This window comes from Periplaneta americana, chromosome 16 (assembly GCF_040183065.1).
Source record: "Periplaneta americana isolate PAMFEO1 chromosome 16, P.americana_PAMFEO1_priV1, whole genome shotgun sequence".
Classification (NCBI taxonomy): domain Eukaryota; kingdom Metazoa; phylum Arthropoda; class Insecta; order Blattodea; family Blattidae; genus Periplaneta; species Periplaneta americana.
In genome coordinates, this window is record NC_091132.1 from 61402620 (window position 1) to 61425367 (window position 22748).

Consider the following 22748-nt stretch of genomic DNA (forward strand, 5'->3'; position numbering starts at 1 on the left):
GTGGTCAGCTCATAGAGAGTGTGTCTTGCTTGGTAAGGGGGTAGAGAGGTGAAGGGAGGTGAGGCAGAGGGAAACTGCCGTTGTTTAAAACCCATATTTCGCTGCAGTGGTTGCAGAGCCAGGCAACAAGGGATCTTTTCTCTCCTCCCACACCACTATTGTAATGCTGCGTCAAGTGGATTCTCTGTTCCCTTGAAACTTAATGACAAAATTTTTATTTTCTTTTCACATACTTATTGTTGTAGAATCTTATTGAGTTAATATAACGAAATTAATATTCTCTTTTACCTTATTATTACGTATATATCCAGCCTCCAGCAGAAGCTAATATTTGCCTTAACTCAAAATGATTGCACGAGTAGAATCCTTTTGATATAGCACGTAAAATACGAAAGAGACTTCTTTTCCAGTTTTAGAAAATTGTTGACCATCAGTATATCTGAGTGTTGCTTTGGTGTGACGTCTTAATACCGTAACTTAACCAGTGCAAATGTGCAAGCATGAGTGTGTGTGAATTACAGAATATTAATTTTATTTTTCCCTTGCGGAGAATATTGATGTAATGAAGTAAAATTAAAAGGTTCGTCCGTTATCCGACTTAAATCTTACTTAAGCTTCATCCAGCCGAAATAGTGCATATATGTAAGGAAGTATAACAATGAAATTTACGCTAAGCATTTGTGGTTACGTGGATGTGAACAAAAAAAAATCTGTATTTTGTTTTCCTTGCCTCCTCTTCGGTGGTGATACTGCATGGACTAGGAGTGGTGTGACAGATTTAGGACATTTGCCCCTAAAAAGCAAAATGCACGAATCTTCGCAGTCTCACCTGAAAAATGTTGTTTCATTGGCTATGTTACGCAACTCATACTGCTGTGCAATTAAGTGAAACGAACAGAACAAACATTCTCAAACATAATCAAGAAGTGATAAAAAATCGTGAAATTATTAAAAAAAAATTGATTGTATCAAATTTTGTAGCCAATATGAACTTCCCCTTAGGGGACATGATGAAAAAAACGATTCGAAGAACCCTGATGTGTTTCGTGGGTTGCTACAATTCGTGAGTAATCTAAACGAGCCTCTCAAAAATCATTTGGAACATGTCACTGTTTAAGGTTATTCTAAGACAATTCAGAATGAACTGGTAGATTGTAAGTTGAGTGTCTGCCGATCTGAAATTCAGACTGAAATCGATGGTATTAGTTTTTCTTAGGGATTAGCAAATGGTTCCACAGACATCTCCCAACTAAGTCAGGAAGTTTTGGTTTTTCGATATGTAGTGCATTTATTTTTGTCCTATACTTATTAGTAATGGTATCAAGAAGTGAAATTTTTATGTACCGAAATCTACTGCAGCTCTCCCAATCCACAAGTTCACGAGCCGCCACTGACAATGATGCAATAGTCATAGTGTTACTTATTTCCACAGCAAACACTGGAAAACTGGCAGCAAGTATTCTGGCTGGCAGCAGCTGTGAGTTGCGGCACATACATCTTCTTCCAAGTATTTGGAACAGCAGATATACAGGCCTGGAACTATCCCAATCGGACATTTCCCGTTGAATCACTTCAACCACTACAGCCTTGTAAACAGAACGGAGAAATATGCAAGAATAACAGCGATGCAGCTGAGGGCTGACTGCAGGCCTATATTGTTAGCCAATACTACATTGCCCGTGGAGGATCTGCTTGAACTGTATTGTTGTAGAAAGGAGAGTGATTAGATTTTTAATGCTTGGTCCAAGAGGTGGGGAAAGCTATAAGGATAGAAAGAAGTGCCTTAACGTAGGTAACACTTTGACTTAAAGAGAAGCTACAACAGTGAACATGACATGATCGATACAGGTACTGTACTATATTGTTGTTTCGTGTCTTAATTTATTCTCAAATCACTTTAGTTTCTTTACATATTATGTAGGTACTGTTTTTCGTAAGTAGGCTACACAGTGTTACTCATTTGTTTGTTAATAGCTGTTCTCTTTACATTCAAACTACTTAAAAGGTTGAATAATTTCAAAGGAAAAATTGTTCTGGGGCTGAGTATCGATCCTTAGTGCACGAATGCTCTACCGACTGAGCTACCCAGGAACTACACCTGACACCGTTCCAATCTTTTTTTCCTTTATATCCACACAATTCAAGTAGGCTGTCAAGGTGCCAGAAACCCAACTCTGTGTGTGCACTCAAAATTGGGTTTCTGGTGCCTTATCAGCCCACTTGAGTTGTGTGGATATAAAGGGAAAAATTGGGATGGTGTCGGGAGTAGCTCAGTCGGTAGAGCATTCGTGCGCAAAACAAAGGGTCCCATGATCGATACCCGGCCCTGGAAAAATTTTTCCCTTGAAATTATTCATGTCTGCTTCACTAAAACAAATAGTATTACAGTTTCCATTTTGTAGGCCTACGTATATGCTTGTCATACAGCCAGATCAACAGGATTTCCTGTGGAAAAGAGATATAAGTATTCTTACTTGAAGAGTATAAAATAGAAAAACTGATTTAAGTGTTAGAATCAACTTTTTCATTTTCAAATTATATTCAGTAGACATCATTTTTTCTATTAATATTAATATTATTATAACTGTAGAATTCGACATGCACTTATTTATATACTTCGTATCAACTTGAGAGGATTAAAACAACAATGCTCGAAGTACAAGATGTACATAAAGATGTTTTAGTAATCGTCACTTCATATCCTAATACAATTTTGAACCCAAAATTGATACAGAGTGATTCTTTCCTGGAGAAGATGTACACACAAGTTCCAGAAAGATTCGAAGTCTTCCTTCTTGTGTTCTATATTTCTTACACGGCACTGTAAAAGATTACCGGTATTTAAGGATTGTAAAAGTTCTTCCAGTTCATTACCGTGTAACAGGAGGTAAAGTAATTCTCTTTTCTGCAGGCACTTGCTTTTATTGTCCTTGCAGCTTTCCTTTCTTCTTTCATGGAGTATGCTGACTACAAACTTTTTTTTTTATTCATACACCAATCGTCATTTTTTCTCTCTTTCCAGTTTACTGTTAACAATAGGTTTATATTGATAATTCAAATCGTGAGCACTGTCTGAAATTTATTTCACTGTTTGATGTAATGCTGAAAACCAGTTTGGATGCCTCATTTTCAGTCCGACTTGTCAAAACTTTGAGAGTGAAAAATTGCTCGAGATTTCAATTGTTAAAATTGTTGATTGTGTACAAGATTGGTCAGCCATGACTGTTGCACTGGAGGAAAGCAATCCTTTCCATAATGTTCAGTAAACTATAGCATTTAGCTCGCACATTGTATTTGTGCATCTGTGGGGCAGCAGGTCTGTCGGTAGCTTTTGCTCTTGATAAACAGAGATCGAAGTGTAAATCTGTAGGCTCCTCTGGAATATTTATATGTAATTCTCATGATTATATGTCCCTAATAAATACATTCCTTTTGTTAAAAGATTCATTAATATCTCTTAATACTGGAATAGCGTGAAGTGATAAGAAGTGCTGAACTGTTAGAATGTTTTCCCTTTTAAAAATGGAGTGTTTTAGTGTATGATAGTATCTTCATACCTAAGACATGAATGAAACTTGAGCTCTCAATTCTAGTGTAAGAGTATGAGATTAGTCTCGTGTTTGGTGCTTCATACAATTGTGATATCAAGCCTAGATATAATGGTATAATACCATGTTGTTAAAGTATGTAGTGATCGAAATTTCACTTCTGTTTATAGTACAAGTGAATATAAATCAGTATAGTATTATGGTAGAGGAATGTGAAGACTATCTCAGGTATATTCCTATGCATTTTGTCGATGCAAAGGCTGAGCATTTTGAAGAAACACTATGTTTTGTTAGTACTTAGAAATATTCTTGAAGTGCAATTGGATCTTATGTAACGTGAATATATTTCGATCATTCTCGGAAGTTACGTGATAAATATTACAACTTCCAAATGTATGGGAATATCAGAACTATATACACTTAGAAATGGTTATTAACTCCACAAATATTGTAATCTGTGCACTATAACAGTGGTGGTGCCAGTTTCTTAAATGCACAAATCAAGACTTCTTGAAGACCTAATATATCATAAATGTAGCACAAAGATCTACTACAGAGCTACTTCCCAAATACATTTTTTTATCCTCTCTTGTAACTGAAACTACATTTTCACATATTAACTTATCTAATTGGACTGGGAGTCAGTCCAGTTGAAATTGGCACTTGCACAGGATTGTAAAGTTATTTTCAAATTTTCATTTATACTGCAAAATTAAAATTGAAAGAAACTGTTCGTATATAAAACAGTGCTGTTCACCATATTATAGTGTCTTGATAAATAGACAGATTGCCAACATTGGAATTATCTTTCCCGACCAAGAACGATACACAAGAAGAGATAGTTCGGCAATTTCAAATATCATTCCTCTCTGTACAAAAAGAAATAATTTACTCTTATTTATGATATATTACTATTAAAATTATTGAAGCTTGACGTGTAAAATAGTAACACTAATTTTAATTTCCTTGATTCTTTTGTAATTTTTAAATGTTTGAAAGTGTTTGGACAAAGTCTGGTTAGCTCTCTTATCCTCTAAAAGCAGCTGTGTATGGTCCTCCTTCACTTAACTTTTTCCACAATCTGTTTTCAATATCTCTTTAGTAAGATCTGATCTATACAATATCACAGAAAGCGTTAGGACTGGTCATTAATTTTTTTTTTTCATGTGATGATCATTGAACATTTTTTCTAATTTATATTATTAGTTCCTGACAAAAATTGTGTTAAGATTTGACAACATATAATCTGGTACAGTGTTACGTTATAAACATAAATCCTGTTTATCATTTATAAGTATATTAATTGAATGTGGAGTTAATTATGAGTTTTTATGTTCTTAAAGATAAAACTTTGAAACAAAAGGTAAGGAATGGAAACAATTTACCAGTGTGTGTATAAATGTTAATATCAAAGCATTCTGTACAGATCGTTAATTTTCATAATTTCTTGATCTCAAGCCATATCTGGGTTTACAGTGAGAATTGTCATGTTTATGTGTATGTAAATTGAATGAAACACTTAAAAGAATATAGGAAGTTTATTTTTAAATTCTACACTTAAAATATATGTCACTAATGTAGTAGATTCCATGGTCTTAGCAGAATTATTTTCAGAGCTAGAGCTAAGTTACTTTAAAAGAAGTTTTGTTTTAATATTTTTGTACAACTTACATTAAACCCAAATTTTGGAGTAATGTGAATTGTTACAACTTTTTGATAGACCATGTATATTACTCTAAGAGAAGATTAAATTTTCTACTTATATCGTAAATTGTTTGTACTTAATTATGATTGATAACTTTTTTATTTTTTTTTTATTTTAACGAAAATTGAAAGTGTGATTTATATTATCACTAAGCTCTATAGTACACTTGGAAAAAAAATGGCGAGAAGTTGATGAAATTTAAACAAGGCAGCAAAAACAAAACTGCTAAGAAATAAATTTTTAGTTCTGAATTTATCAACAGAATGTTAGTTATGTTGGTGTTGAATTCAACTTAAATAGACGGGGGGGGGGAGGGGGGGCTTCTGCTTGGTTTGAGGATGGTTACAACCTGTATGAAGTAATGAATTATGTGAATATTATATTTACAGGCACATCCACACAATGTGTCGGATATCTTTGTTACGGAATAATTAAAATACATTATTGCTCATTCTTCATTGTGCACTTTCGCTGAAAATTTGAAAAATATATATTTTCACATAATTATTTCAGATTTCTCTGTAATGTCACTGTCCACAATTGTTCCGTATATTCAGAGTGGTTCAGAAGAGCTTCAGGGGCAGTCGGGTTGAGGTCGCGATTCAAGAAACCGAAGCCTTAACGTAACTATTCCCTGCTCTCTCCACCCCTGCTGCATGAATCCTTTTTGTTGAGAGAGCCGCAGTATGATCATCCAAAGCCTTCTTCTTGGAACTGAACATGCGCGAGAAATTTATAAAGTAGTTTCAGATGAAAAATTTATATAACGTTATAAATTATAACTAATTTGGTTTTCCCTTACTCTTCATTTGGACGTGGGCTTCGGTGATAGCTTTGATAGCCCACAATATACACTACTGCTTTTCCCAACTCAACTTCATTGTCTCTCCACTGAAATCATCCCATGAGGAACCGGCTTCTTATTAGAGTTGTTGGGTCTGCTTTGATCAACTTCTATCTTGACAAGTATGTTAAATCTTGGCTGTCACGCTGCAACAGCCGTCCCCAAGAAAAGAGCACAACAGGAAAGGAGAAAATACTGAAGAAATGGATATGCTGTCCTGTGGACAATCTTCTAATACTTCTGGTACTGGTATGTAGTTTAGTAAATGCCTTTGTTGCAAACCAATTTATTTTATTAACCCAAATTGAGTCTGTGTACAGTAACCTGGATTTAATTTGTATTTCTTCTGAAACATGCATTAGGATGTGAAAATAATCGTCAACATCACGGCATGGTCGGCCCGTACCACTCCCCATAGAAATTTGTGGTCCTAGTCCTGAGCTATCCATCAAAGTCTCGGCCTTCCTACGTTTCTTCGTCCTATTAGTTTATAGTTTAACATTATTTTTGGAATCCGATTGTCTTTCATTCCTTCCAGATGCTGTGACCAGTTGTTTTTCATTTGTTCTAATTTTTCGTTTAGGTTAAATATTTGTATGGTATGTCGTTTCTGATTACTTCTTCTCTTCTCTCATAGGGAGATCTCATAAAACGCATTTCTGCAGATTCAGTCTTACGTTTATTGGTCTTTGTTAAGGTCCAAGTTTTTGCTCCATATGTAAGTATAGGAACCACCATTGTCTTGCAGAACTTTACTTTAGTATCTTTTTTTTTGTTTTGTTTCTTAAGTTTTTCGGAATTGTTTCACACTTTTTTTGGACTCTACTATTCAGTTTTCTTTTCATGATGTGAAAATAAATAAGGGTTAATTATGTTTTTAACATGATTTCTTTCTGAACTCTATTTAGGTCTTGAATTCGCTGCGTACTGGGCACTAATCAAAGAGACTGTTGAAGTCTTTTAGGCAAACGAGTGTTGCAAAATATTTGAGATATAGAATTACGCGAGTTAAAATAATGTATTTTATTTTTACGAGAAATCTGAGGGTATAGAACTATTGGTAGCCTTAATTACAGATGAAAATGTGAAGAGGAATATTATAATATTAGTGAGGAGTGTTTCTGATGCTCCCTTCTGGACTTATTCCAATAAAATATGATAATTTTATAATTTAATTATAAATTATGTTTTGAGTAACTATCCTAACTTCAGATTCTTTAACTATTAATTTAAATTGTTCAGGTTGTGTTAAAATGCAACAAAAATGAGAAAGTTATCTATGAGTTAGTTTAGTACAAATAGTAGAACTTTCTCTATATTGTTGCATAAAGTTTAAAACATTTTTTTTTATACAGAATCCTCTACTGGTATGTGAAACACCTAATTTATACAGCGTTACTAAAAATTATCTTTTTTATTATAAACTTGAATAACTATCGTTAGGAGACACTTAGAAACATGATATTGGTATCAATGGAAAGAGTAACTCAAATATTTTTTGTTATGTTGGTGAACCTGTCGCATATTTATTAATTTCGTTGGTAGGAGACGATATATCAGAAAGATGGATGCAAACGAAGACAGGAGGGCATTTTGTGTGCTAGATTTTCACATATCCCAGTCTGTTGTCACTGTACAACGCAATTTTAGAAGAAAATTTGTTGTTGATCCACCCAGTGGGCCCAGTGTCCGTAAGAGGTATGCTGACTTCAAAACGAGGGGATGCATCTGTAAGCGGAAGTCAACCGGCCATCCATCAGTAATGTGGAGCGTGTGAGACAGAGTTTCACACGAAGTCCACAGAAATCCACTGTAAAAGCCAGTAGAGAATTAAACATCCCCCAACAAACTGTGTGGAAGATTTTACGGAAATGTTTGAAGTTCCATCCATACCGTTTGCAATTGTTGCAGGCTCTGAAACCAGACGACAAAGCCAAGCGATAGTCTATCTGTGAGGAGATGCAAATCAGAATGGAAACTGAAGGTTTCATCGAATCATTGGTGTTTAGTGACGAAGCCACTTTCCATCTGTCAGGAAAAGTGCACAAACACAATGTCAGGATATGGGCTTTGGAAAATTCTAAAAGTTATGTGGAACATGTACGCGACTCTCCCAAAGTGAACGTATTTTGTGCTATAAGCCATGAAAAGGTGTATGACCCTTTCTTTTTTGTCGAGGAACAGTCACAGGTAATTCGTACCTAGACATGTTACAGTTATGGCTTCATCCACAACTGGAACAGTACATGGAAGGTCTCATTTTTCAGCAGGATGGGGCACCACCCCATTACCACTTAGATGTCAGAAACGAACTGAATACACGACTTCCAAGGAGATGGATTGGACGTGTTGGTCGTGAAGATTTAGAATGTTTGCATTGGCCTCCACGTTCCCCCGACCCCACTCCTTGTGATTTTTTTTTTCTGTGTGGTTTTATAAAACAACAAGTGTATCAGCCACCATTACCACCTACCAATGAGGATCTTCATGTCCGCATCACAGAGGCCATTGCACTGGTGGATGGTCCAATGCTACAATGTGTATGGCAGGAAATTTACTACAGACGTGATGTGTGTCGTGTGACACAAGGTGCTCACATTGAGCACCTGTGACTTACTTACGGTTGTGAACCAAATATTTCTCTTTCTGTTTTATGTTTTCCAGTGAAAAAATTTTTAAAGTGTTGGAGTTTCTGTTTCTGTTGATACCAATTTCATGTTTTCTAATTTTTGCTGGTTTAAGAGTAGCACATGTGATTTAACCGAATGGATAACAAAAAATATTTGAATTTCTCTTTCCATTGATACCAATATCATGTTTCTAAGTGTCTCCTAATGATAGTTATTCAAGTTTGTAATTTGAAAGATCATTAATAGTAACACTGTATGTTATTTATAATAGGGGTAATATTTACAAATAATTAAAAATTTTAGTTGCATACCTTTGTAGTGCATATAATAAATTATTCTAATATGAGTACCGGTATTGAAATAGGCAATATAGAAAAATCATAATTCGGCTCTGAGCTGGAAACTTTAATTACTTTTATGATTTATTTTTAATTTATTTCTGAGTATTATTTTCTTAATTTTGTTTCGACGTTATACTTATATTATTCTGTTACATAGTATTTATTTCATAATGACCAATTAATTATGTTTCACTTCTCATTTCTTAATAAATTTAAAGTAAGGGAGTTGTTTTATGCACTTAGGCTTACATTAATATTTATATAGGTACCTACCGTACCTATCTAGTTTGTTTTTGAAAGGTATTAAAATTTTTTTTATTAATATTACAATATAACATCATTCTATGAACATGTTAGATTGAAAATTAATTGTGTGAAGGAAAGATAAAGTAAAATCTTTTCTGTCCCATGTATGGCTCCAGAGATTATGAATATCACAGTCTAAGCAGTGCAATTGAGTTGTAGTCAATTAAAGGCCTATAGGTACTTGAGCACAGAGCAGTAAAAAGCAGTATATTAATCTTGTATATCCAAAACAAATTTATCTTTCTTACGGTACTTATCATAGTAAATGGTAAATATCGCAGGTAATATTTTAGTTTTTGTGTAAACATTTTTGATGTTAATTTTACGCTGGTAAATGTTACATTTCTACATATTGGGTATCATACACAAAGTTCACTAGTTTGACCCTTTTGTCTTCATTGTATTAATATAAATAAAGTTAATTACACTTAGTTAGCATTAATAAATAAGGATATGGTGCGAATTGATGGGGGGAATGCAGAAGATTGTTTCCCCCCACCTCACCCAGAGAATTGGGTGTCCCATGCTGAAATGATATTAATTTGTTCTTGCCAGGGACAATACTTATCTCCTTCAGGTTTATTGTTTCCGTATTTTATATATTACTAATGCATTATATAACAACGATTTTCGTTTCTTTAATATAAGTTGATCATAATAACTAATAACAATGAGTCGTTCAACACTGATAATATTATTGTTAACAGTATATTTATCGACAAAGAGTTGGAAAACCTGCTATTCAGCAGTTGTAATTTAAATTTTAATTTTAAAGGCTGCCACAGACCTCGTTCTTTTTATACAGTTTTACCGATGGGCAAAACTGCATGGACAAAAACGAATAATAAGTACTGAATTTTTTTAATTCTCATGTCCCTCTTTCTCTCTCTTCTCCCCTGGAGAAAGCATTCAATTCGCACCTTGAATGTGGATAAACGCTAGTGTTTTTGAAACGAAAAGATTAATGTGTTATGGTACATGCACTATCTCATAAATATCGTTTTAGATTTGTACAGTATTTATGTTTAATTTCTTTCTAAGAAGTCTTTATTAATATTTTATTTTTTTATTCACAGTCTTCAGAAACTTAATGATATGCAGTGGAGCGTAACTGCGAATACATTTAAAATTTCAGTGTAATATGAATACAGTTTAATCACTCAATAACATATTGTATATGATTAAAGAAAAGATTGTAGTGAAAAATTGACCAAAGTAGGTAGTATCTTGTTACAAAATAACAATTCAAACTTCGTCAAATCACTGTCTTGCATATTGTAAAATGTTTTCGCTCCAATATGAAACTCATGTTTAGTTTCATAGCACTCCATGTTTCGTACATTCCGTGTTTTTATAAAGGTCCATAGCTTAGTGTTTTTTGAAAGCAGAAAAAATTCATACATTACATCATGTTTGAACGTGTACCGGTAACCTACTTTTCTATTAAATTTCATTTGTTTATTCAAATACATTTCATAATGTTACTTCTTAAGGTACCGGTAGTTACTTTAATATTATGAGAATACCTTTTTCATATTTTATTGGTTGACAAACCCTAAGTTAACGGTGCACCATGTGTTCTTCACTAGAGGTTATGGGCACAGAGATACATTATTAGTTACAACGTCATACACTGTGTTCTGTTTTTATCAAAGCACGATGTGTAAACAGTGTCCTGTTTATGAGTTCATATTCCAGGTAAGAATACAATAATATTGACGTGCAGAATAGTGGTACCAGAACCATAATATGACCACCATAGAACCACACTTGTATATGTTACTGTTCTATATTAATACTTGACATATACAGATAATGCCTTAAATAGCCCCCAGCTAGAGATGTTTGTTCTTCGAAGTAATGAGTCTCAAACCAGACATTGAACTTTTTTTCCGGAAATCTGATCCTAGCCATGACACTGAATTCTTTGAGTTATTAAAATGAATTTCTAGTGTCAACTTGACACTATTTATAAAATGTAAGTCATTTTCCTAATGTACTACAGTTTTCACATGCCATTGTCTTTATGAAGAGAAAGTATATATATATGATTTTATATGTATATAAAATAGTATATTTTATCAACTATTGGTGTAGTACTTAGTGTTAATAAGATTGGCTAAGTACTATAAACATCTTGAAAGTATACTGTATCATGCAATAAAAACACTGTCTTCATAGAAGTAGAAATACTGTGCATTCTTTTCTTTCGGAGTTACCTCAATATTCAAGTTTAAAATCTGTGTAATGTACAGAGAGAGGCAGCGAAAAGTTACCGCACTATGCAGGGGATGTCAGGGATCAGATTGTCTGCAATCCATTGCTCGACTCACTGGTAAGCTGTAGCATCGTGGATGGGCGTTCAGTTTCATTATGGTAGGCCTAAAATTCTCGAGTAGTGGGAATGGAGTGCATGGACAGCAGAAAGTGTACAAAGTGTTTACTTGACGAGTGGAGACAGTACATAACCAAGTTATTCAGAAAATGGCGAGAAACAGGGTCTATTTTAAACAAAAAGAGAGAACCACAGAAGAGGGTATTAACAGAGGAGAAGCTTGCAGATATTCAAGCAAGAATTGAAACCAACCCGAGGAAATCTTCACGCTGATTGGCGCAGGAATGTGGTATTTCACAAAGATTGGCATTATGGGGACTGAAAATGATACTTTCATTCTTACAAAGTGTCAATGATTCATCAGTTAACACAACGGGATCCAGCTGCCTGCATAAATTTCTGTTGATGAATGCTGCAATCTGTCCTTGATGGTATTGTCAATCCTTCTCTTTTAATTATGATGGACGAAGCTTATTTCCGTTTTAGTGAGTATGTGAATTCTCAGAATTCAAGATGTTGGGACACTGACAATTCTCATGTAGTGCATGAAACTTCTCTTCACGATCAAAAAGTCGGTGTTTGGTGTGACTTTACTGCACGCAGAATTATTGATCCTATTTTCTTTTCTGATACTGTTAACTCAGAACGATATGTGCAAAACATACTGCAGCCATTTTTTGAAATGTTGACTTAGGATGAAAAGCTATATGCCCTGAAGAATAAAATCAGACCAGTGATACTGTATCTGAAATTTCAGAAGTGGAGATATGAGTGTCTCGGAATTTAACATGATGCAACGTTTGTATCGAGAATGCTGGAGCCACCGGCGTGGCTCAGTCAGTTAAGGAGCTTGCCTGCGCTCGGGCATAGGTTCGATCCCCGCTTGGGCTGATTACCTGGTTGGTTTTTTTCAGAGGTTTTCTCCAACCGTAAGGTGAATGCCAGGTAATCTATGGCGAATCCTCGGTCTCATCTCGCAATCACCAATCTCATTGGCGCTAAATAACCTAGTAGTTGATACAGCATCGTTAAATAACCAACTTAAAAAAAAGGAATGCTGGACATCATTTTCAACAGCTTCTTTGATGAAAGGGAAGATCTACTTCAGTTTTCAACTTCATTCATTAGGTAACTTTTAACTAATAATTTATGCCTACCACAATGAAACTGAATGCCCATCCGTGCTGCTCCAGCTTACTGGTGAGTCGAACACTGGATTGCGGGATAGCTGGTTTTGATCTGGTATTTTGAAAATATATACACGTTCTCGTAGTACCGGTACTAAATATCGAGATCATATCCTACATGCATTTTTACTGAGTAAGGATTTTGGATTCAAATAACTTCAATTTTGTTAAGATAATGACTATAGTGGAATGAGAACAGTAGAAGAAGGCGAACTGACTTGCACCAGGACAAATTCTCCTGCCACAAATCTCTCGGGATTTACCTAGGATCGACCCTCAGGCCCTTTGGTGGAAAGATGAGTGCAGCTAATATATGTACTTGAGCTTTTGTAGACTAACATTTTGTTATGTATTTGCATTAGTGATTTAAATTCAGTTTTAATCATACAGAGAAGTTTAGTCTCAATTTTATTCCCATATTTTATTGAGATGTGATTCTCGTTTTAACCTTGTCATTTCACTAATAATCTCCACAATTCCTCTTTTTCGAAAAAAAAAAAATAGCATCTCCTATTTTTGCGTGACAGAGTTCCTTGCGGGTTTTTCAAAAGATTGGTAGATGGCAGTGGTGACGAGTTCTAGATAACTCATAGTTCTGTACTAAGGCACCGAAACTCCACAGGTTCCTGGTTGCCTGAAGTGGATATGACGACCCATACGTATTATACACATCTGTGAAAAACGCATCCCTATGCACTGCAACTTACAGAAGCTTATTGGACTGTGCTGCCAGACTAAGCCGGTCCCACTATCCACCACATTACACGTTCCTTTATACCTCTCGATGCATAGGGATGTCCCATGTCCAGCCCAATAAGCACCTTTATACCTCTTAAGTGCTTGAAGATCACTTTCAAGGGGCCCTAATGAAGAATAACAAGAGGAGGATGTCTGAAATATTAAGACAGTAAGTTAAATGGTAATATTATATCTCCCTTCTTTTTCTCTCTCTTTTTTTTTTTTCTTTTAATTCCACAATGTCTTAAAAATCTATATAACATTCCACAATTTCTTCAGTGAGACTGCTGTCTACGAATCAGTTATACAGGGTGATTCATGAGAATTTACCGCCATTTACGGAGCTTATTTCCGGAGACATTCTGAGCAAAAAAGTCATATAAACATTTGTCCTAATCTCAGTATTTTCAGAGTTACTGTACACTAATTTGAAGTTATTTGTAAATTACTTTTTTACTTTAGTTTTAAGGGTAAAAGAATATTACAAATAGAGAATGAACTATTCAAAAGCAGCATTTCTTTAATTGGCTAGTGTTCTGAAGCTAAAAATGTGTTGTTAATTGCTTTATACAGATTTTGTTTTTCAATTTTTTTTAATAAAAATTACATTATTCTTACACACTTATCACAAAAATTGCTACAAATCATACGACTTTGGGAACTTTAGTCTTTACAGTTTAATTATGCATCCTAATGTACATTCTTGAAGAATTTATAAGAGTGGCGTGATTTGTAACAATTTTATTGTTGTGATAAATGCGTAAGAAAAATATAATTTTGTAGTTAAAAATCGAAAAAAAAAATCTGTACGAAGCAACTATGGAATTCACAACACATGTTTTGCTTCAGAATACTAGTTAATTAAAGAAATGATACTCCTGAATAGTTCATTCTTTATCTATAATATTTTTTTACCCTTAAAACTGAAGAACAGTCGTATTTTACAAACAACTTCAAATTAGTGTAATTCTGAATTTATTTTTTTTATTGGGTTATTTTACAATGCTGTATCAACATCTCAGGTTATTTAGCATCTGAATGAAATGAAGGTGATAATACCGGCGAAATGAGTTTGGGGTCCAGCACCGAAAGTTACCCAGCATTTGCTCCTATTGGGTTGAGGGAAAACCCCGGAAGAAAATCTCAACCAGGTAACTTGCCCCTACCAGGATTCGAACCTGGGCCACCTGCTTTCGCGGCCAGACGTGCTGACCGTTACTCCACAGGTGTGGACTGTAACTCTGAAAATATTGAGATTAGGACACATGTTTATATGACTTTTTTTGCTCAGAATGTCTTCAGAAATAAGCTCGGTAAGTGTCGGTGAATCACCCTGTATAATAAGGTTCCCATTCTTAGCAAAGCAGTTAAACCCACCAGATAATTAACAACGTTATCTTCTTTACAGTATGTTTCTACTAATGTCAGAATTTCCTCATCTTATTATTTCTGAGTCTTAATAAAAAGACCATCTATCTTTTCCGTTTTTCTTTATATTATTCAGTTAATTCATAAAGTCATTTTAACAAGCAATACTGTTCTAGTAAACCATCTGCTCTTGAAGGTTCCTGGTATTACATGATTTAATATATGTACTCCTTTGGAATAATAGTTTAAGAAATTAATATGCAAAATGTTAATATTAACCGCAACACTACAAAAAAATTGAATTATCGTGAAAAGCGTAAGACATAGACTAGAAAGTATGTCTCACCTTCGTACACTCATTTTGTAACACATTAAATGTTAAAAAACCTAGATGTTGATACAGCGTCGTAAAATAACCCAGTAAAAAAAAATGTTAAAAAATCTTAATGCTAAGTAGGATTTGATCCAATGTGACAGGTAAATAAAATTAACGTAATATTCACATTAAAAGATGCAGCTCTTTGCTTGTTTCATCCAATATGAACTGAAACAACTCAGAACTCACCACGAGGAGGTGGCTGCATGTCGAGTTCCGCCCTGCCCATCCCAACCTCCCTACCACGTGGGCATTGGCATTCATTTCATATTCATTTATTTATTTTCAATTAATTGCCATTAGGATCTTTCACAGGAAACAGTATCAATAGCATCTTCATATTTTTCATTTCAGTCAGATCTCTTTATCTGAGTTGACAAAAGTTTCCATTAGGATGTTAATGTAATGTAATTATGTAATTCCTCATGCATAATCATTGTATATCATTGCAATCATGAAACCTTATCAAATTTCGATTGACATTTCTTGCATTCTCAGTTATATTTTTCTTCCTTCACTTCCGTTCATTTTGCACTAATAAAGTTTGAATAGTAATTTTCCATTCATTGATATTTAATTTTTCAAATACATTTAATACCCAGTACGTTAGATAATAATTCTTATATTGACACATCTTCAACAACTTTTGTTTCTTTGTTCCTATGTTTTCTATAAAATTATTTTGTTTCTTTGTTCCTATGTTTTCTAGAACATATAATTTGTTCTTTTATCTTTCCGTATTTCTTTTTATTGTGTATGTATCCATATTTATTTTTACTATGCCTCTTTTCTACCTTTTCCCCTTTTATTTCTTTCTTTCCGGTTTTCTAAAGTCTTCTTGTATTTATACAAGCTTACTGCATATTTTAAAAAATAAGATGAGTATTGACTGTTAATTTAACTGTATTCTAATTCTAATGGTATTTATTGTCTAATTTTTTTACAGTAGCTCCTAATAATATTACTATTTTTCTTTCTTTTTTCTTCCTTTGTTGCTTGCATTCGTTAGTTATTTCTTACTTCATATCTTTCTTTCTTTTTGTGTCTTTCACTCTTCTTACATTTCTTTATCTTTCGTTATAAGCTCTTCCTCTTTTTTTTCTCCTTTCCTCTATCCAAATTTCCCTTTTCATTTTCCTTTCGCTCTATCTTCAACGTAACACACGCAGTAAATGTAGATTATCATAGAAATCAATTTTGAGTTTTAATCGAAATTTTACATAGTTCTTCTACCACACTAATAAAAATTAAGTTTTATAAATATGAATGAATTTATCAACTGCAAATAATCCTAAATAATTCAATTATCAATCGAAACAATAACCAAAGTTTCAATTAACTTATATAGCAAATATTAAAAAAATAAAGCACATTCAACTTAGTCTTATTCCAGCTGCAGAAAAGCGATGATAATGTAAAGTTGTGTCTCAACAGAGATCAAAGTGTGGAAATCATAACAGTTAATCTCTGGATACTACGAAATTATTATTGAAGGTCCATCAATCCAGACAGCGGACAAATTGTGATTATATTTTATACCAACATTATGTAACGTACCTGCAAAAAAATGAAATCAAATGAAATTCAACAGATCACTGAAGCAATAGATTAAATTTACAATGTTAATGAAATGGCTTCTGTCTTCCTTAAATTAAGGTGGGATCAATTGCTCACACATGATTCTTCTTTGAATATTAAACAATAATTATTTGTTCCACCATATTCTGCGATAAGCAGTATTTTCTTTGCAAAATCATTTCATACACAGATGGTTACCGAGCAACAGAAAATAATAGACATACCGTAATTATGTTGGCATAGCAATGAATGCCAGATATTTGAAGCATTGTAAATCAGTGTAGATCTTCTATTAAGGGGGCAGACGGGTGAAATGTTGGCCATTTTCAGTAAAAAAATCGCATTTTTCTTCTTTTTTTTATGAATCAGCAGTTTCTTATTTATATTTTGAGCAGGTTTCACTTCTCTGCGGTGCTTGGAAGCATTTAAATGACTGCACACTTGAATTTGAATTCCATGCAGACTTTACAAGCTGTTTTCCCACACTTTTTTTCAGCACGTTTCGTCATGTTCATTTGTTACTAATCGCATTTGAATCAAATATATTTATACATATTTTTGTAATATACAGAATTTGTTATCCCGACTCCATAGTTAATTAAGTTATCCAAAGTGTTTTCTTTACTTTCTTTTTCATTTATTGATGCACCCCCAAACGTTTGTCTGGGTCTTCTGCACAAGGAATTTCCATCCAACGCCATAGCACTGCAACTGCTTCATCCTCCACTACTTTTGCAAGACTGATTTCTGTTTCTGCTTCTTGTCTCCCACGACTTCAGTGTTTTCTGAAAAAGCAAAAACTTTAAAATATGGAACGAAAACGTTGCTAAGTAAAGTGCTTTTTAGCAAAACAAAATTGTTTTTGGTTTCAGCAAAAAACATTTCTGTTTTAAAATTGTTTTGCTAGATAAGTGTGCGCCCAGCCTTTAGCCGCAACTTCGACAAGCAAACACGAAATTCTTCGACACACAAAAGTCTATTTCATTTTGACGTAAAACGTCTTGCATTTCGGTACACATAGAGGGGCCACCTCGGCACTCACAGTGTCAGACTTTTGCGTTACCTATCTTTCTTCACAGTGTTTCTCGTATACTTCGACTGAAGCAGTGAACGATGCATTGTTTGGAAGGTAAGGAATATGCGTACATACTTGAAAAAAAAGTCTTGAAAACTACCAAAAGGGCTGCCATATCAAAATTACCTGTGATTTTCACGCTTTCACCATCTAAAACATTTTATAAACATTTTGTAAACCACCCAACATACGCTAACGGATAAATACTTTTTAGAAAGCTCTAACTGTGCCTAAAAACGTGCAGAAATAAAATAGATTAAGAATGAAAAAACTTAATTTTTAGAAATATATTTTATGAAGCTTTATCTTGCAGATCCATGATGCCGAGACTAATTGTTGCACAAAAGCAAGGAAACTACCAAAAACGAATGGAGGAGGTAGAGAAGGGTTCACATAGACCGAAAAAAAAAAAATTAAAAATTAAAAAAAAAACTTCAACATTCAACTTCTCGATGTAACGTTTTACTTAAAATTTTTGGTTCACTCGTGGCTTGAAACCCAATGATTTTATTTGTTTAACGTAATGAAACGTGAAAACTTGTGTTGACAAAAGTACGATGTGAAGAACTGGAATATTATGTTTACATCTTTCTAGGAAATAGCAGCAAAACATATAGCAATACTGTTCACTAAATTAATTTTTAATTTGCGATCATATTTCATTTAAACTATTCTTTCATACCATGGCATGATTGTGACTATAATAGTATTTAATTCATTATTCTCTCTCTCTCTTCTTGCAGGCTGATTAAATTTACTGAACTGCTTTAATAGTATATATCTGATGACAAAAAGAGAAATATTTGTCAATCTTAAGTTAGAGATTCCAAATGGTTTTAAATCAGTTGCATTATATTTTTACCTGTGTCATTTGTTTGAGTCTGGAGCTGAAATAAGTGGTGAAACGTTTTAACTCTACCTTTCCAATTACTTTTTTTTTTTTTTTTTTTCACGAAGTTGTTTTTTAAAGCTAAAAGTTTGTCTGTGTAGGATGTCAAACTATTTTCCTTGCATGTTGGTGTTCAGCACATTTAGATTTTAATAAAATCTCCGAATTCTCCGTAAGGTATGAAAGTTTCATGAACTAGAATTCATCTTGAAGGAAATTGAAGGAAGGCATTTTATTGTGTTCTCCGGAGAAAATGAGAAGCTCATTTCAAAGTTAAAATATCCGAGTTCGCAATTTTTCTAGTGATGGGAGTATTGGAATACAAAAAATACTAATTATTCGATTCCTGTAAGTTCTCGAGATATAATGGTACCTCGAATTTGAGCAAGTATTCGAATACTTTGCTCAGGTGGAAGATGCTGCAAGAAGTGAAGAATGAGATGAGAAAGAAACAGTATAGATAAGGAAGTTCTCGAGAACCCAGATTGCTCATCAATTGTATAGGCTACATTCGACTAACCTCGCAGTAGTTGCGTGCAATAAAGACTTGCTCCAGATTGTCTCTCTCTCCCTCTCTCTCTCTCGCCTCTCTCTTTATTTCTCTCGTCTAATTACGGAACGCAGAAATACGTAAAATATCTTTATCGAAAGCTGCAGATAGCTACAGCATATGATTATAATAAAAAATATATAAACTTATGTGCTTGCATAATACACTGCTGTCACAGGTCACTGCTACCATTATCGCTGTCATACTGAATGTTGGATACTGTAAGAGAACCGAGAAGCGAGAACCAGCTGGTGAGTATTCAAATCTTAATTTGAATGATAAAAGTATTCGAGAACTTTTATTCGAATAAATTATTCGATTCTTAATATTATTCGAGAACAAATTATTCGATTCTACCCATCACTAAATTTCGCCCTTGATGATAATCTCTGCCAAGTATGAAAGTACCACGAACCAGGATTCATCTTAAAGAAAATTGCAGAAAGGTATTTTATTGTTTTCTCTGGAGAAAATGAGAAGCTGATCTCGAAATTAAAATATCTGACATCCATTTTTTTCTTGGCAGCGAGCTGATAATTTTAAGGGCTTTAAATAAGAAGAAAATAAATTGCGCATATAGTGTTTCCTTATCGTTGCAAAGATTCAAATCTTGTAAGTTTTTATTTTTATTTTACTTGATTATTTAACGACGCTGTATCAACTACTCAGTTATTTTGCGTCGATGGAAGTGGTGATAGCGAGATGGTATTTGGCGAGATGAGACCGAGGATTCGCCATAGATTACCTGACATTCGCCTTAGGGTTGGGAAAAACCTCGGAAAAAACCCAACCAGGTAATCAGCCCAAGTGGGAAGCGAACCCGCGCCCGAGCGCAACTCCGGATCGGCAGGGAAGCGCCTTAGCCGACTGAGTTACACTGGTGGCTATCTTGTAAGTGATACTGATAACCATCTGATAAAATTACTTTCTCGAAAGCTCTAGCAAGGGGTCGCGGAACTCTGGTTGGGAACCACAGCTCTATTCCTTACCAATTACGGTCTGAAGACGGGTATTGAAAAAAACAAGTTTAAAGTTCGATATTGAGAAATAAATATAGCTGAATGCAAAGTGATTACGTTTTCCAGACATAAGTTATAGGAAGTGTATCATACTGAAAATATACTGAAGTACCGGTACGCTTTTTTTTTCTTCCAAATTTTTTAAGAAAATCTGTCGTCAAGTAAGTACATGTCTTATTGCAATATATGATATAATTGAGAGTTATTATTTTGGCGTTGCAACACTCATGTTAGTGTCGGTGTAAAATTTGTCAAGTTATTTCTGTTTTATAGTCTGTAGGATTAGTAGCAATCATACTACAATGGCGGGAAAAATGAATGACGTGATTGGTAAGAGCAGACATGTCAGTACAATGGCAAGAGGAAGTGGAAGTGGAGGCATCGGATCCCAATATGGCTGCCAGGAGAACCTGGAATTAACATCTATTAAATATTGTAGTGCATGGAATTATTAGGCTTGTGTTTATGCATTTTAAAGTATTTGTTTCATTCAGTCTTGAAACGCAATCACTTCTGCGTATAAATACCCTAACAGCTACTGTTATTGCTCATTTATTTACATTTCATGATGACAGATGACTACAGTACTACCGAAATTTGTCGTCTGTGTACAGTGAAGAGTGGCATGCGAATGCATATTTTTGACAAAGAAGGAGAACAGCGGCAATTATTGTTTAAGATACGAACGTGCCTTCCAATTATCGTGAGTGATAAATATTCAGATAGATCCTGGTGGGGTTGCAAGGAGCTAGCATGGGTCATCTCTCATTGGTAAATTAATGTTGTGATAGATTTCATTATAGTGTTTTATAAATATAATTTTGTGGTTATTTCAGATATCAAAAGATGACTCATTACCAAAGAAAATATGTCATCGCTGTGCTTATAAGCTTGATATGTTTTACGAATTTCGGCTTAGTTGCTTGAATTCTGAAACGCTTCTTAAAAATCACGTAACAAATGGAACACAGGTAATTGTTTTCAGACGTTTATTTCAATGTGAAACTGAGTGTACTTATATATCGATAAGTGTTCGTGTGTCGTAATCGACCTCCAATTCACATTTTACAGTATTTACTGTATTTTAATTTGCATTATAAAGGCATAATATTAAAGTGAAAGTACATGTATTTCATAACTATTAACTATACACCTGTTAACGAAAAAGTGTTGAATAGTTTATAATGTAGGGGTTAGGTTTAAATTCATTTTACTACTATCGATACGGTGTGAGATTCCGCCATTATCTGTTTCTTTATTTAAAACTTGTAGCAATAAGTGCATTAAAGCTTATACTTTTCTGTTGATGTTTACGTCACTGTAAATAAATTGAACTCCAATTTTCTGCGGTGACTGTTTATAATGCAACTGTTTATGTTGCAGCTATCGATTCTTTAGTATATGAGTCGATAGCGAAGTAGTCGAACATAAATGTATTGATCCCGCGACTGTAGAGAGAAGTTGGTTCCTACCTCATTTGCAATTTTCTTTGTACTTCGTCTGATTTCGGCGTTTGTAATGAATGTGTTTTAACATGGCGTATGAATAAGACTAATAGTGTTTTCAATGTAATCTAAAACAATTAAATATATCGGCCTGCTGTCGCAATTTCAAATACATATCTGGTAAGAATTAGTGCAGTATTTAATCGACTTTTGACAAATGAACCGGCGAGTAAGTTTTGACCTTCATGGTTACGCCATTGAAGGACATTTTCGTTTATGTTTAGATTAGTTATTATTCATGAACCAGATACCTAGCTTTACATATTGCATTTTCTTTAAAGGTGGGAGTGAAATTGGAGAAAATGAGTGATGCTCAGAAATTGGCATATACAGAAGCCATGCAGCAACACATGGCTCAAGCGGCTGCATTGCAGTGTAAAAGCGAAGATGATAAACTTGACAGGGGACACAATAAAGATACAAACGATTGTCAAAACATAATGGGAGGACGGGTAGTCGAATATCCAACAACGCTAAAGGTGCCACATGTCTCTCAACCTTTGACAGATCATTACGGAAGTAAACCGAATCCAGAGTCCACATTTGTTATTCCTGATGATGGAATGGGCTTTGATGATGGAGTAAGGGTACTTAGGGCGTTGGGGACATGGTAAGTAGACAAACTAAAGGTACACCTTCTGTTATTGCTTTAGGATCGTCTGTAGTAACTTGGGTAATAGATACTTGACATTGAGTTCTTTTGAATTGTATATTATTTGACAATGTAGTACAGACGCCTTCCAGTAGTATTTTC

General features: G+C 34.3%; 2 protein-coding genes across 8 annotated transcripts in view; both read left to right on the forward strand.

Moving 5' to 3' along the window:
* The window catches only part of LOC138716370 (sialin-like), a 211494-nt gene extending 206175 nt beyond the window's left edge, over nt 1-5319 (forward strand). For all 6 annotated transcript variants that reach the window (XM_069849389.1, XM_069849388.1, XM_069849391.1 and 3 more), the window contains one exon: nt 1433-5319. In XM_069849389.1, coding sequence (XP_069705490.1) covers nt 1433-1642 — 210 coding nt within the window. In that variant the 3' untranslated portion in view covers nt 1643-5319. The remainder of the gene's footprint in view (nt 1-1432) is intronic.
* A 15550-nt stretch (nt 5320-20869) lies between these two features.
* Nucleotides 20870-22748, forward strand: part of LOC138716371 (zinc finger protein 768) — a 29947-nt gene continuing 28068 nt past the window's right edge. Inside the window, exons 1-3 of one of the 2 annotated variants that reach the window (XM_069849394.1) lie at nt 20870-21192; nt 21326-21460; nt 22276-22604. In XM_069849394.1, the coding sequence (XP_069705495.1) occupies nt 21055-21192; nt 21326-21460; nt 22276-22604 (602 nt within the window). In that variant the 5' untranslated portion in view covers nt 20870-21054. Of the gene's footprint in view, nt 21193-21325; nt 21461-21812; nt 22115-22275; nt 22605-22748 lie in introns of those variants that run through there. The other variant, XM_069849395.1, reaches the window with a different exon arrangement.